Here is a 15,381-nt window from a genome sequence, read left to right as displayed (position 1 = left end):
GCCTCTACGGAAAATGCTGTCCATGTGGCCCAATGCATCACCAAAGCGTGTGACGCGTCCATGCCTAGGAGGTGCTCATTCCCCAGAGGAAGACCAAACTGATGGTGGAATACTGAACTGGCCAGCGTTCGTTCAGCCTGTCACCGAGCCAGAAGAGCGGCTCAGAGAGCGGTAGGCAGAATCGACCAAGGGCAAAGAGAGCGTGCCTATAAAGAAGCCCGCAAAACCCTCAAGCTCGCCATCCAATGGAGCAAGAGGGGAAGCTTTGAGGAGCTCTGTTGGACTGAGTGGACGTAAACCCGTGGGAGAGCGCTTATAGAATAGTGATGGGTCGATTCAGAGGTCGATCGTCTCCGCAGATCACGTGCCCTTCACTCTTGTTAAAAATTATCCCGGGGTTATTCCCATAGCAAGAGGAGGGCATAGACAGCTTCCAGCGACTTCTGAACGACAGGCCAATACCGCCAGTCACCAGTGCAGATCTGCGCTTGGATAGGAGATAACAAAGCTCCGGGTCTGGATGGCGTTCCGAATAATCCAGACCGGACGTGTTCGCTGAGTGGTTCGAAGCGTGCAGGTGAGCCAACTTCCTACATACCTATTTGTGTTTTGGGCAAAATGCTAGAGTGAGTAATCTATAATAGATTACTTACGGTTGTTGAGAGCCAGGGACGCCCCCAGATCGAGTATGGGTTGAGTGAAGCCCGATTAACCATTGATGCTATAACCATTTTGTTACTGGCTTGGCCGAAGATGCAATCCGCGGAAAGGGCAGTACTAGCAAATATTGCATAGTACTGACCCTGGATGTGAAAAATGCATTCAATTCGGCCAAATGTAACCCAATACGGGATTCTCTGGCGAGGGTTGGTATTCCCGCTTATTTTGCAGCTATTGCCAACAGCTATTCACAAGAACGGAGGCTTCGCTATGACACCGATGACGGACCCCAGGAGTACGTTGTCTCCGCGGGTGTTCCGCAGTGCTCCGTACTGGGTCCACTGCTGTGGAACATCATGTACAACGATGTACTTAATCTTCTCCTTCCGGAGGAAGCCTCGATGGTGGGCTATGCCGACGATCTAGCGCTGGTTGTGGTCGCAAAGCACCTCGAAAATGCTAAGTTATACTCATGCGAAGCGATCAGTGCTGTTAGGGCTTGGCTAGAGAGTTCTGACCTGACACTCGCGGAGGAAAAAACGGAAGCGGTCCTCATCAACAAGCGCCGTAAAAGAAATTTTACCCGTATTCGAATTGGGAATCATATCATCACTTCTAAGCCTGCCATCAAATACTTGGGAGTGATGATAGACGGGAAGCTTAGCTATAAGCAACATGTGCAGTATGTTTATGATAAAGCATCCACTGCAAGGGTGGCCCTGGCAAGAATAATGCCGAACGTGGGAAGGCCACGGCATGCTTCCAGGTTGCTTACAGCTAGGGTAGTATGTTCGATCCTGCTCTGTGCAGCTCCAGTTTGGGGAAAGGCATTGGAGGTTGCATTTAACGTTAACAAACTGAGTTCAGTCTACAGAAGAACAGCCCTAAGGGTGTGCTCGGCATTCAGGACTGTCTCAGATGATGCAGCATTCGTCATCTCTGAAATAATGCCCATTGATATCTTGGCAGATGAGATGACGAATATATATAATGCGAAGTCTATCTCTCCTTTATCGCAGACGAAGAACGCCGAAAGGGAGAGATATCTAAATAGATGGCAAGAGCGTTGGGAACGCTCGGAAAAGGGTCGATGGATACACAGGCTCATCCCTGCCATCAAGGAGTGGTTAGAGAGACGGCACGGTGAGATTAATTATAATCTTACTCAGTTTCTCATGGGGCATGGAGGATATTGCCAGTATCTTTTCAGGTTTAAACAAGATACCTCACCCGATTATCCAAAGTGCGATGGAGTCCCAGACCCAGAGCATGTATTCTTCCACCGTCCAAGGTTTGCAGAAGAAAGGAAGAACCTAGAGGAGACTCTAGGAGAGGTGCTCGTACCAGAGAATCTGGTGCGAAGAATGTTAGCATCTCAGGAAGACTGGGATCAACTTCATGGACGTATCTGTCCAGAGCAAACTGCGAAAGGCAGAGGAGACTAGAAAAGCGCGGTTACGTACGCCGCGTAGAGACGAAAGGGGGCTAAGTTAAAATGAGTTGACTCCGTCCCGTGATGTAATACCATACGGTGGTTCTACGGGGCCACCAGACCAGCTGATCAATTGAGAACTGAACGGCTGAACGTTTCGATGTATTGAGGTCGTGGTGCAAACACAAACACAGATAAATGACATATTCGGAAGTGTCTTGTCGACGCCTAAAAGAAGTGTCATCGGTAGTGGTGAAGGAAATTAACCCCAAATGTTTTGTTCCAGAAGAATTGTGATGAGCACACTCTGTTTTGCAAGGAAAATTAAATTGGTAGGAATTTAGTCAGCGTGGGAGTTTCGGATGGGTGAGAAACTAGGGTCCACAAGAATAAGTGGAAGGAATGGGTAATAATGGATGGATAAAATGCGTTGTTTCGTCATCTATATTTATCAGATTTTTGCTGCATCGGTCAGGATTTAGATTATACATGTATATACGTAACCATATAACCAGAAGAAAAGGCGCGAAGCTGCTGGAGAAGAAAGTCGTAAAGCGGCAAAATGCAAAGTTGATTTGGGATGTTAGGTGACAACAAAGAATTAATCCCGAAAATGCAAATGTGATTATATTCAACGGTGGAGTGGAAGGTGCAAGAACGAGAAAAAAAGGAATCTTTATTGAAGCTTTGGGGCGAAAAAACAGTAGGAATCACTATTAAAAACGATTTTAGTATTATACATTTAGTGACCTGAGGAAGTGCCGCAACAATGCAAGAATGACAAATTTTCCAATAAGTACAATCTTTCGGTAAACTTATGAAGAAGTGCTGGTAGGGTAGTATTAGCCCTTGAACAATTTTTATAAATGTCTATTCACTTTTTTATTCATGTGAACTCCCCTGGAGAGCTCTCAAACGAATGGGGCCTGTGTTCCATATTTCTTCTTGTTTGACCGATATTTTTTTACTTTTTATCTTTTCTTTTATTTATATTTTCGTATTTCTTTTATTTCAATTTCTACTTTTTTAATTTTTTTTCTTTTTAGTTCCTTTGCTCTGAATTTATATTGTGGTTATCATTTATGAATTAGATATGAGAATGCATTTCTACTAATTTCCTTTTGATTTGATGACCTCCTTTTCCCCCTACTCCTCTCTAGCCCCGCAAGACTCTTACAGAAATGAGCATCCTCCATTATAATGGGCTGAGGATGTCAAAGTTAGGTGGAAACCTCAAGTTCGCCTCACCATATATCATTTTTCGATCGCGGCACTTGGGTCCGGATTTTTACGGCTCCACGAGCGCAATTGACCCGTCCTTATTTTTTATAGTGTCCGGGTAGCTGAGTGGTTAGAGCACTAGGCTACCGTACGGAAGGCCGCGGTTCAAATCTCACTGGTGACAGTGGAATTTGTATCGTGATTTGACGTCGGATACCAGTCGACTCAGCTGTGAATGAGTACCTGAGTCAAATCAGGGTAATAATCTCGGGCGAGCGCAATGCTGACCACATTGCCTCCTACAGTCTACTGTAGTGTACCGTTACGGTCTTGAATGAAGTGCTCTAACACACTTCAAGGCCTAGATCCAATATGGATTGTTGCGCCAACGATTATTATTATTATTATTTCCGAGTTATCACAATCTCGGCAGATGCCGGATTTTACCTAATACTAGCATTATTATTTTTTTCATTTCCAGGTTTAGATCGCGTGCTGTCCACGAGTTCGCGTATTTTTTAGGATCCAGTGCGGACTCATTCACCGGTGAAGACACGCGAGTTTTGTTTAGGTTTTGGGATAGCTCTTCCCTCTTAGTTGTTTCCTGTCACTCAAGATTGCCTTTTGACTATCGACAATCAAATTTGTCATTACATTGCCGTCCAGTGAAATCTCCTCAAATTATGTGCCCGCTACTGTCCCTTATAATAATTACAACTTTTCTTCCGCACGATGAACCCGGAATTCAGCCAACATGACATTTTTCTTTTCGTTCAGGTTACTAGGAGGAATTACGCCTTAATAAGGAACTCCAGAGCCATCCATACGGATTAAGTGAACTGTCCATCGTAGCCTATTGAGCCGGATTTTATTTACAAACAGACGGTCGTGGTATCGCTCAGAGATTTTGTCACTATATGGGCTATGGAATCGTCTATCCTCATGTAGGGGGCTAAAAATTCTTCGGAGGATGCTTCTCTCGAATGCGGCCAAAACTTCCTAATAGAAGAAGAATCCAAGTCTCGGAGGAATACATGAGCACCGGCGAGATCATTGTCTGGTACAGTAAGAGGTTTGACCCTATGGTGAGGCGTTTCGAGCGTAACAGTTTTGTGGGCTTGCTCTGTCGGTTGCCAACAATCGTCCGCGGAATTAATCGTCGTAGCTGTTATCGGTTGTGATTTTCGATCCTAGATGGAAGAGGTTATCGACTATCTCAAAGTCTAGTCACCTATCTTTATTATGGTCGTTTGACCAGTGCGATTTGATGTTGTCGCCTTCTTCGGTGCTGATGATTCCACCATACATTTCGTCTTGCCTTCATTGATGTACAGCCCAAGATCTCACGCCACCCGCCCGATTTGAATGAAGGCAGTTTGTAAGACTCGGGTCGGCCTTCCCATGATGTCGGTATCGTCAACATAGCACTTGAAGAGAATGGCATGGCATTTAACTCAGCATCACGGATGACTTTCTCCAGGGCCAGATTAAAGAGGACGCATGATAGGGGATTCCCTGGTCTTAGACCGTTGTTGATGTTGAATGGTTTCGAGAGTGATCCTGCTGCTTTTATCTGACCGCGCACATTGATCAGGGTCAGTCTAATCAGTCTTATTAATTTCGTGGGGATACCGAATTCTCTCATGTCTGTGTACAGTTTCACCCTAGGGGACCTTGAAGTCGATGGAAAGATGGTGCAACTGATATCCATATTTCAACAGTTGTTCCATTGCTTGCCGTAGAGAGAAAATCTGATCTGTTGCTGATTTGCCTGGAATGATATCTCCTCTTTTATGTATGGGACAGATAATGCTTTGTTGCCAATCGTCTTCTACACTTGGTGGTGGCAGTATTTGTCCGTCGTCTTCAGTTGGCGGGACGACGAAATCGTCGATATTATGATTGTTGAGCAGTTTATCAAAATACTCAACCCATCACTCCAATATGCCCATTCTGTCGGAAATCAGATTTCCCTCTTTGTCTCGGCAGGATAAGTGTCGTATATAGCTTCATCCTGCTGACTTATTAGTAGAATTTGCGCGCCTGATGCGGTTGCTCCCTGTACTTTTCGAGTTGTTCGACCTGGTGGTTGTCTCAAATTTCCTTTTTCCATCTTTGAAGTCAGTCGCCTAGTTCTTTGGGAATGCAAAATTACTCGTTACACGTTTGTTAGTGGACTGCTTTCTGCGCAAGCCAGGTACTTTCAAGAACTATTTGGTGTGACACTGCTAATTGAATAATCCACAGTTCGTTGTTATTGGTATCGTTATGTAAGCTATGGGGGCCAATGTATCGCCTGAATACGGGGTCATTTCTCTGCATGGCTGTTAAAATCCCCAAGTATGATTTTGCTATCATACTTGGGTTAGTTTTCATGGGTCCGCTAAACTGCCTCGTAGAAGGTATCCTTCCCTGACTGTGCAGTTGGGATAGGGTATCACTACAGGGAGTGCACGTTCCATGAAAAAATTCCCAAAGCGTTATTTCGATTTCGTTACCGCGTCTTTGTGCTCCTTGTGCGGCTTTGTGATAGAGCGAATATGTTCCACGCGCGCAAATGCGAGTCGAGTTGGCCACCACATCGAAAAACAATTTTTGGTAATGAAAATTATTATTCGATGTCAGTTCAAGATGAGATGAGCCCGAGGAGAAAAACAGGTGTTCACATTATTCACGGACCATAAGTCACTCACTTTTGCTTTGAAACAAAAGCCCGACAAAGCATCCCCTCGCCCACTGCAGCACTTGCGTTTTATCAGCCAGATCACTTCCGACATTCAACACGTGTCCGGAAAAGATAGGGTGGATAACGTTGATTTTCCGGCAATCGCCGAGGCGCAGAAGAACGACGCAGAGCTTGGGGGCCAACTCCAAACATACATTTAGGGAGTTTCTACCTAGTCCAATGGCATGCTTGAAAGGTGGCGCAGTACGCTGAAAGCCGCTATATTGGCCCAAGACAACCTATTTTGTTTGTAGGTCCTGCCACTGAATTTTCTTGGCCTCCAAACAGCGAGAAGAATTTGCTGCAAGCCCCGCGGAGCTGGTATACGGAGAGAATCCGAGACTCCTCAGCGACTCAGTTCTCGACATCAAGTCGGGTCTCAATGCTACCCGTCTTTTGTGTCTAATCAAGGACGCAATGCCAAAACTGAAGCGGCCACCGCCGGCCAACCACGCATAAACTGTGACTGGGGATCTCGAATCCTGTACGCACGTCCTAATTAGGACGAACGCTGCTCGGAAGCCGCTGCAGCCACCTTATGAGGGTTCCTTCGAAGTCCTCGAGCGAGCCCGACATTATTATAATCAGCCGACCAAACGGCTCGGCTAAAGCCCTTTCTCCAGCAAGAAACCAGGACCAGGACGAAAGGCGCATGCCGCGTCCGCTTTGACTTGCGGCAGCCGAGTTGAGGGAGTTGTGGGTCTGTTCTTCGTTGAAGCCTCGAATTGATTACGGCATCGAAAAATAATTCATGACAGCGAAAATTGTTTTTGGATGTCAGTTCGAGACGAGACTAGCACGAGGATGAGAAAGACTTCCCACTAATAAATTTAAATAATGTCAATTGATAAAATTCAAAATAATTTACAATTAAAGTCTTTCAGTTTCGTAACAAGTTGTTTTCCGTGTAGGGTTGTCGGCCCTACTTAACCCGCAACCTCGCGGACCAGTTGGTGCTATTTGTTCTGTTTTGAGGCACGGTAGACTCGGGTTAAGAAATAGCTCCCAGCGGTCATCACGTGGCGGTGGAGAGTAGTAGAGCTGTTGGTGTTGGTTCAGAAGGCGTTTCCCAGGCTTCATGCACCGTCGTGGGTACCAGTTCACGTTTTGCCCTGTGAACGTATACCGGCCCTTTCTTGTGATATATTCGAACTGGAACACACAGTAGGCGCACACACGCACTGGACCATAGGCTCTTAAAAGATCTTTGGTTAGGTGGTTCTTGAAAGAACTGTTATCTGGAGTTTAGAAAATGATTGAAAGGAATCATCCAACAAATAAAATCTGTGAATTTTCGCTACTTTTTTCTGGATTTTATTTATCTTATTGGTTACCACTATCAACCTCGTGCTATTTTCACGTTGACAACTTCATTTTCGCTACTTTTACATAATTTAGTATCCAAGTACAACCTTTAGTTACGCTAATGATAACCGTCAAGATATTTATTGATTTTTGAAGTCCACAATGGAGGGCACGGACGTAATCACGTTTGAATTTTAATGTCCTTTAATGGCGTCTTGTGGTAATCAGAAAAATAAATGCTTGGATTGGAATAATGGCATTAAATTAATAAAACAAATAAGACGACTTTTATATGGATATTGAATGTCGAATGAATGGACACGGCCTGAACGTGATTTTAATTAACATTCGCTGGTGAATTAATTTTTATTGTTCAGCTGTTGACACTATTTTTTGATGATGTACATTCGCTAAAGTGGTTGTACATCAACATAAAACAGGATGGATTGTTGACAATTTCGTGAGGTTTATTGTTTGTTAATCGTTTGTATCAATTGTGTCATTATACATAATCCATCTGGAATAATAGTTAATGAATTGTTTTTTATCCGATAATATAAAAAAAGTGCTAGTAAGCTAAATACCATGTCCTTTTTGGTTTTATAATTATGGCCTTTGAACTTCGATCAATTAGGTTTTTTTAAGGTTTTGTGTGAAACAAAAACTTATTAAAATCGGTTTCATGTTGATGTATCTTTTTGTCCGTATGCCTGTTTTTCTGTGTGTCCGTCTGCCACACAACATTTACTCCGAAACGGTTAAAGTTGTCGTTACGAAACTTGGTGAGAATATGTATCATATTATGTGAATGTGTTGCAATTAGTTGCATTGTTTTGTGTTGCCTTTAAGGGAGGGGGCGGCTCCTAATATATGGGAAAGGGGGGAACAACATTTTTTCCACAGAATATGGTCAGGTGGGGTATCAAATGACAAAGCTCGATTAGTACTTTTTGAAAATAAATTTATTTCTGATATTGTGTGAAACGCCGTCGGGTGAGGGCTAAAAATGTGTGCACAAAAAGTGAAATAGGTCACGTTCTTAGAACCTATCTAAGCGAAGAATCTGAAAAAAATCACAGTGGCACTGCTGGGTCTTTCAACAGCAGGGAGCAAAGTGAAATTGCAAAAGAGACTTGGCGAAGTTTTGGAGTTGCGTGATGATAACGTTGGGAAACATGAATTCCAGCATGATCCTGATTATCGAGAGTCTCGAGGAAGTTGCTGGACTTTTCGTGATAGATGACAACGATGTGGAAGTTTTACTGCGAGCTTTACTTAGTATGCAGGAAACATTTATGGAAGAGATCAAAAGGCGGGAAGAAGAAGAGGATGCACGGCAGGACGAAAGGGTAGCAAATGACGGTAGCAGTAAGAGATCAGAATGAAGGCATGAAGAAAATCGTGGGAGCTCTGCACACATGTGATGAAGAGCAGGAAAAGAGTTTAAAGAAACTAAAGGAAAAGATAAAGAAATTTACGAGAAAGTTGGAGGTGACTGTAGAACAAAAGGGCATTCTAGAAGTATCAAAGTAGCAAACGGGAGATTAAGAGTGTTTGGAGGATCGCATCAGAAAAGGTATGAAAAGATAAGGGGTAACTGTAGATCGCCAAGATGAAAAACTGATGTATCAAGAAGTGAGTATACACAAGGAAGTGATACACCGTGAGAACGCCAATGACATTCCACAGCCGATGGAAGAGATGGTCTAAGAAGTGAAAAATGGCAAGGGGAAGTTGACAAGTTCCATGCTCCCATGTTGAAGTCAGTATATTCGAAAATCACAAGAAGTCATCAGTCAGGAGGTGAGCAAAGAGCAGGAGCGAAACTCCCGAGAAGCAGTAGAACACGAAGAAAAGGTCATAGGGGAAGCTGTAAAATGGCAGGAGGAGGCCATGGGAGAAGCTACGAAACAGTAGGAGCAAATTTGTAAGCAGGATGAGAATCCCTGGCGGAACAGTGCAAAGCCAGAGGAGGTGGCTATTCAAGAGGTGATAAGTTGGCAGACGGAAAGTCTGAAGAGGCAAGAAGCTATTGATATGAACTTGAGACCCTTCAAAACAGAGATAACCACAAGCATATGCCGAGCTGCAAGAAATCTAGCAACAGTGGTCAACTCGCATAGTGACTTGAAAGCGATGGTTTGCCAAGTTGTAAAATTGATGAGTGTAACATTTATGCACATTGTTAGAAGCGAGTATCTTTACTGGAGTAGAGGAAAGTACGTAACACCAAATTATAAGAAGCATCGTAGGAAGCGGAAGCGATCAGAATGGATGAATAAATAAACACCGAGAAGGCAATAGATAGATAGAAAAGGATCAGCAAAATTGAAAAGTATAGAGGATACACGAGTGAGTATCGTTGAGCGCTCCAGTGGTGTTTATCGTTTGAGTGCTACGGCAGAGAAAGTGTTGACTTTCGAGCAAGTATGGTAAGACTCCGGAAAAGTGGTAAAGGAAACAAGTAGTTTGGAGGAGCAAAGCCAAAGACGAAACTGGAATGAATTAAGGGTCGAAAGTTGCATAGTTAAGGTTTACGCAGCACGACGGCAGAATCTTCAGCAAGTCGAAGGTGAAGGAACATTAATAAAAACCCTAGGGGAGATTTTTGGCTCCCTGAGTGGGCGTGAGAAAGGTCAATTATACGTTTATTGAGATAGATGTCCGTGGCTAATTACTAAGGCTGGTCGGAAATTATCAGTCAGAAACTGCTTCCTGGTAGAAAGTGATCGACCTGGAGGGAATAGGCAATACTGAGTAGAACAATGTCGCAGCAGGGCACCACAAGACTCGGTTCTAAGTTTCTTACTGTGAAATGTTATCATAGAGCCCAAGAAGGTCACTTCAGCCTGCCACGTATTGACGCTGAATGTTTGTAGTGTCTTTAGGATAACAGGAGATTAGTAGCGTTGATTGTAGTAGATATGATCGACAGTGATAATTGCTTCTCGTACACTGCAGAACACAAACGGGTGTGGTAATGCCTAAAATTTAGCCCCTTTGGGTAGGATCGGAGTGGCGGAGGTAGTATTAGGTTCTGAAGATCTAATGAGTGTTCCTAATCAATATTCGAGCTAACGTGAGCATGTCATTTTAATGCCGGATCCACACGCTTGGCACTTGTTGCAATCTTCCCCAAGCTTTTTTTTTACAATAAAGATTAGACGTGTGGGTGCGTTGGAAGCGCAGAAGGGGGAGGGGTTTGGAGACAGCGACTGCATCGAGTTGACTTAGATGCGATGATATGCCCAAAGAGGGCTTTGGTCAAGTATAGGGCATCCAGCACACCTACGCGCCATCGTTTTCTCGTACCTGAAATGCGCTTCAGTTACCCCAGCGACTCTCCGAGCTGTTTGCACTCCTCCTCTGCTCTCCCTGTGGGGGGGGGGGGGGGGCACCGTCGGGTATCTTGGGATAGTGGATTTCACTGCATGGCGTAGCCCGCAATGAGAAAGTGGATTTCACTGCACGGCGTAGCCCGCAATGCAATTGTTCCCCCTACTTAATGTGTGATCTATCCACTGTCACTTCTGTCTTCCTATTACAGTGCTTACGATTGCTGTGTGTTGTTAGGCCAGCGTACTCCGATGATGCGACACAGTCAGGTATTGACAAAACTTTGGAACTTTTGGGTAATAGTGAAGTTCTGTGTTCTGTGTGCTTCTCCCATATAGCAACACAGAAATAACACTAGTACATAACAGTCTCAACTTGATCTTACTGTTGAGATAACTGCATTTCCAGATTTTAGACAGGGCAGCCAAAACGGATCTAGCGTTGTTAATGCAAAGGAGATCCAATTCGCTGCCGGCGTGAACAAAAAATACGCTTGCTAAATATACAAATTGATCGACTCCTTCGATACTCTGTCTATTAATGCAGATAGAAAAAGAACGATGACTCGTCAGACTGACAACCTTGGTTTTGTTCTTTTTTTTTCTAAATCCAGAGCCTTTGGTCAAGTTCCATGATCCGTTGAGGGAGCAAAATGATGTCATCAGCGTAATCGAGGTGTTCCACATCCTCCGAACAAGCCGGCATGAAGAACGTTAGCGATTACAAGCAAAAATAAAACATGTGGTCGATGCAGGAGGATCCCGAGCGGAACCCAGCCTGTTCTCTGTCGATCAAGCTTCAAGTTTTTTGATGCCTACCAGCTATTATCTTTGCGACGGTAGGAAGTACGCAGATACTTCTCCAATTCTCATACCCAAAACGGGTCCATTTTTGGAATCTTGATGATCGTCCCCCTTTTGCACTCTCTGGGAAAGTTCTCGGATTCCTAAGATTTGCATACGAGTGAAAGCAGCTGATTTGTAGTAGCTGCACGTGCAGCGATGAATAACTGTGCGGGAAAACCGTCAAGTCCAGCGGCTTTACACCCTTTGAATGCATTGATGAACGGAACGATTTCTCTTTTGCTGGGAGAAACAGTCCGTATCCATTTGTTACGTTGTCTAGCCATTTTATCAACAAGAGCATGTGATATAGTTAAGAACCGTGCTGAAGCATTCTTTCAGCCTCTTCAGTTGTTCATCATCGTGGATGAGAAGTCGACCCTTGACGTCTTTCATAGAACCATCGAGAGATTTGCGATCACTTGGAATCCCTTTCGTGATGCGGTATACAGTTCTGAAATCATTGCAATCTGCGGCATCTTCTGCGTCCCTAACAAGCGCAATAGTCACGGCGTACATTAGGCTAAACTTCTCAGGATTTCGGTCGGTATTGGAGTTCGAGCGCGTCATGTCCGCTATCACTCGCAGCTGTCAGTAGAGCCTTCAATTCCTTCCGTTCCTCGATTCGCTTCCACAATTCTGCAGACAGCCAGATCTTATGACGCCTATTTAGGACGTGACCGACGCCATGTGTACCATACGAGAAATGAGTATTTATGATGGCGGCCCGATGCTCATCAATATTCTCAGGAGGGTTACTCAGTATATCTGTCGTCCAATCACCGACATAATTCTTCCATTGTTGAGCGACAGCTAGGTGGTATAAGCGATTGATGTTGAATTTAGGAGACCGCAGCTTCCCAACCCTGGGAGAAGTGGCGGACGCAACACGGAAGCGAAGATCAGATAGTGATCCCTTTCGAGACCAATATCATCGCCTCTCTTGTTACGCACATACAGGAGACAACTTCTAAATCACTTGCTGATCAGGAAGTGGCCAGTCTAGTTGTTCGTACGGCGTCGGTCAGTTGACCTTATGACAGGCTCTGTGCTTGAATATGTGCCACCAATTAGAGACAGTGGAAGTTTCAGAATTCCACGGACCTCCCATCATTGCCGTTGCGGTTGTCAAGATCGTAAATCCCCATCACCTGCCCGAGCAAGGTGTTTTCAGATCCCCCCTTGGTATTCAGATCATCCATCATGAGTACAATGTCACCTTTAGGAAGTCTCCCCTGAACTGCGTTTAATTACTGGTAGAAAAGATTCTCTCCATTATATCGAAAGTCTCTCTTGGTGCACTGTTGTTGCACCTGAACCGGAATCTTGTAGGTAGAAGTCAGTCGAAAACCGACCCTAAAGTCAAGAGAGCGGGGAATAGAGCGTGGAGCGGTAGCCGTCGGAAGCAACCAGACACCGGATTCGCCTCAGCTACCACTTGGCTTTGCAGAGTACAAAAGCACATTATCGCATTATCGCAGAACTCTTTCCTCCCCTTAGGCCCAGCATGTCTAGCTTATGGTATATTGTTGGGATTTCTGCTCGAGGCGGGGAAAGCGAGCATTATGAGGACCCTGGCTACCCTTGTCGAGAAACGTGTGCACATTGTAGGTAAGTCCCCTTTCGAGGCGTTATTGACGTTTCGGGAACAACAAAGTATCAAAATTTGCAGATTGCTGGTCCAAAAATTTCACTTTTAAAATTCTGAACTAGCTAGAGAGGAATCAAGAGGGAGGTCAATTCAAAGAGATTAAATCTTGGGGGCCTAATATCAACTCTACTCCATGAAATTATATTTAGAATGTTTTGAGTTGGCGGGAATATAACACGCATGTCTATTAGGTGTTCGAGCTGAAGCGTAGGTATCACTTTTAGATATTTAGACTTCCGTACGGCCGAAAAAAATGTTCTGACCTTTTAGGATGCTTTTCCAATCATTTTCTACTCATAGGGCCAAGGATTACCAATGTTACCACAACACCTACACCCTTGCTATTTGAGATATTAGAAATATAGCTTTTCCGCAAGGATCTCTAATTCTTCCTTCTACTCTTGATAATACAAAGTATGGACAAGCAAGAATAGAGTGACGACTACGGACGGAGAATATAAACTATAGTGCATCAGAATGGAACCGCAAGAAAACCAAGATATCGAAGGGGGTGGGTAGCCCGCAAAATATATCTTTCCAGATTGACTAGTCAAATAAAAGGCAATTTCTATGTACAAATTTGTCATGTGGTTTACCGACTTGATGGTCATTATGTAGATGATAACATGAGTCTAGCTTGGTACTCTGGATGAAAAAGATACATTCTATGGACAGGAGCGGGGTGAAAGTGGTGTTATATGCCGACAGATTGGTGACGTTTATGCTGGTATTCCGCTGGTGACTGTGAGTGTGAAGGGTGGAGTCTACTCGCACTATTTTTCAGACGGTGAAGGCTCACCACCTGTGTTAAGTCAAGGATGCCTTAATCCTTCTGCAACAACGTGTACAAAGGAGTGTGCAAGAGTGGTACGGGGGTTTATCCGGGCCACTGGCCTATAGGGGACCATGTTGGCTGACTATGCGTACCCTGCAACCTGCATTGGCGAAGTTGCGGAGAGAAGGGAGAAACTCTCGGGCACTTTCTTTACGACTGCTTAACTCTAGCAAGAATGACACTGCTGGCACTAGTTAAACTCCTCCGCTCTTCCGAGCGGCCATTGAAACCTATATAACTATCTAACAGCCAAAAGATACACTGATGGTTGTATTGAACTTCTACTTGTAGACGAAGAAAAGAGAATGAGTTTCTAGGGCAAGCCTCCTTATATATCATAGTTAATGCAGATACGAAGCTCTCTACATTTATATCAAACTATGGCAGTTATCTTTTCGTTTTTTTTTTGGGTTACACTAGTAAAAGTATTTTAATCTCTTGAAGTGAACATGCAATTGTTATCGCAATAAAATTTTAATTATTTGAAATGAATGTTGTTCTGTCATATCAAAATAAGGATGTTATTCTTATATAATTAACTGTTCTTAACTTTTATTCTTTAGAATATCTAATTAGGTACTCACAATATTTCTTTCCGCAATTTGTTTTCACTATTTGCCACTTTTTTTTTGAACATTTCACTCGATTTTTATTATTTGTTTGTTTTTGATTACTAATTATTGCCGGAGAAAATGTTGAACACTTTATCCTTGTTTACTGTCGAAAATCTGCAAACACAAAAGTATCCAATTTTTTGTGCTCATTTTATCTAAACAATCACTTTTATTTCAAATCACAACCGGTATTCACTTTTCTCGATTTTTCCAAAATTAACGATGTTTGTTCATAGAAATTTAACCCTTGTCAAAACCGCGCACCTTTGTTTTATGTAACTATTACTGTTAATTTAGTTTTTGCAGTGGAAATTTCACGAAAAGTAATGAGTATACGGTCCAACTGATGCTGTGCGCAAGTAAAATTTCACTAAGTAAATATTCTGATTGCGTGAAATTGCAGACTACGGGTTCGTCTGGCTATGACTGCAGTCTTGACCGGGTCAAGCGTTGCGATATTCGCCAATTCGTATTACCTTACTGACGACCTAGCCACTCTTTAATGCACTTGAAGCTGGACATATTTTTAGATTCCCCTTGAAATGTTTTAATATCCGCTCAATTATTCTTCCTTCTGACTAAATCAGTTGACAAATTGCTCTTGCGGAGTATAGGGTGACCAGAAATATCAACAGGAGTGGAAGCAGTAATGTTGGTTGCGATTACCAATGTTTATTTGGTTAATCTTTGAATCTTTAAGAAAAAGAAAAGGGATCTTGGTATATAGCGCCTAATCTTTAAGCCAAATGCTACTATTAAC

The 15,381-nt window shown here is 43.5% G+C and overlaps 1 protein-coding gene across 1 annotated transcript in view; it reads right to left on the bottom strand.

Moving 5' to 3' along the window:
• LOC119651913 (sodium/hydrogen exchanger 9B2) overlaps positions 1–15,099 on the bottom strand; it is a 176,660-nt gene extending 161,561 nt beyond the window's left edge. Inside the window, exon 1 of the mRNA XM_038055739.1 lies at positions 14,592–15,099. Coding sequence (XP_037911667.1) covers positions 14,592–14,644 — 53 coding nt within the window. The 5' untranslated portion in view covers positions 14,645–15,099. The remainder of the gene's footprint in view (positions 1–14,591) is intronic.
• Positions 15,100–15,381: the final 282 nt, after the last annotated feature.

The sequence above is a fragment of the Hermetia illucens genome, chromosome 3 (genome assembly GCF_905115235.1).
Source record: "Hermetia illucens chromosome 3, iHerIll2.2.curated.20191125, whole genome shotgun sequence".
NCBI lineage: Eukaryota > Metazoa > Arthropoda > Insecta > Diptera > Stratiomyidae > Hermetia > Hermetia illucens.
This window is presented reverse-complemented; position numbering and strand designations above follow the sequence as displayed.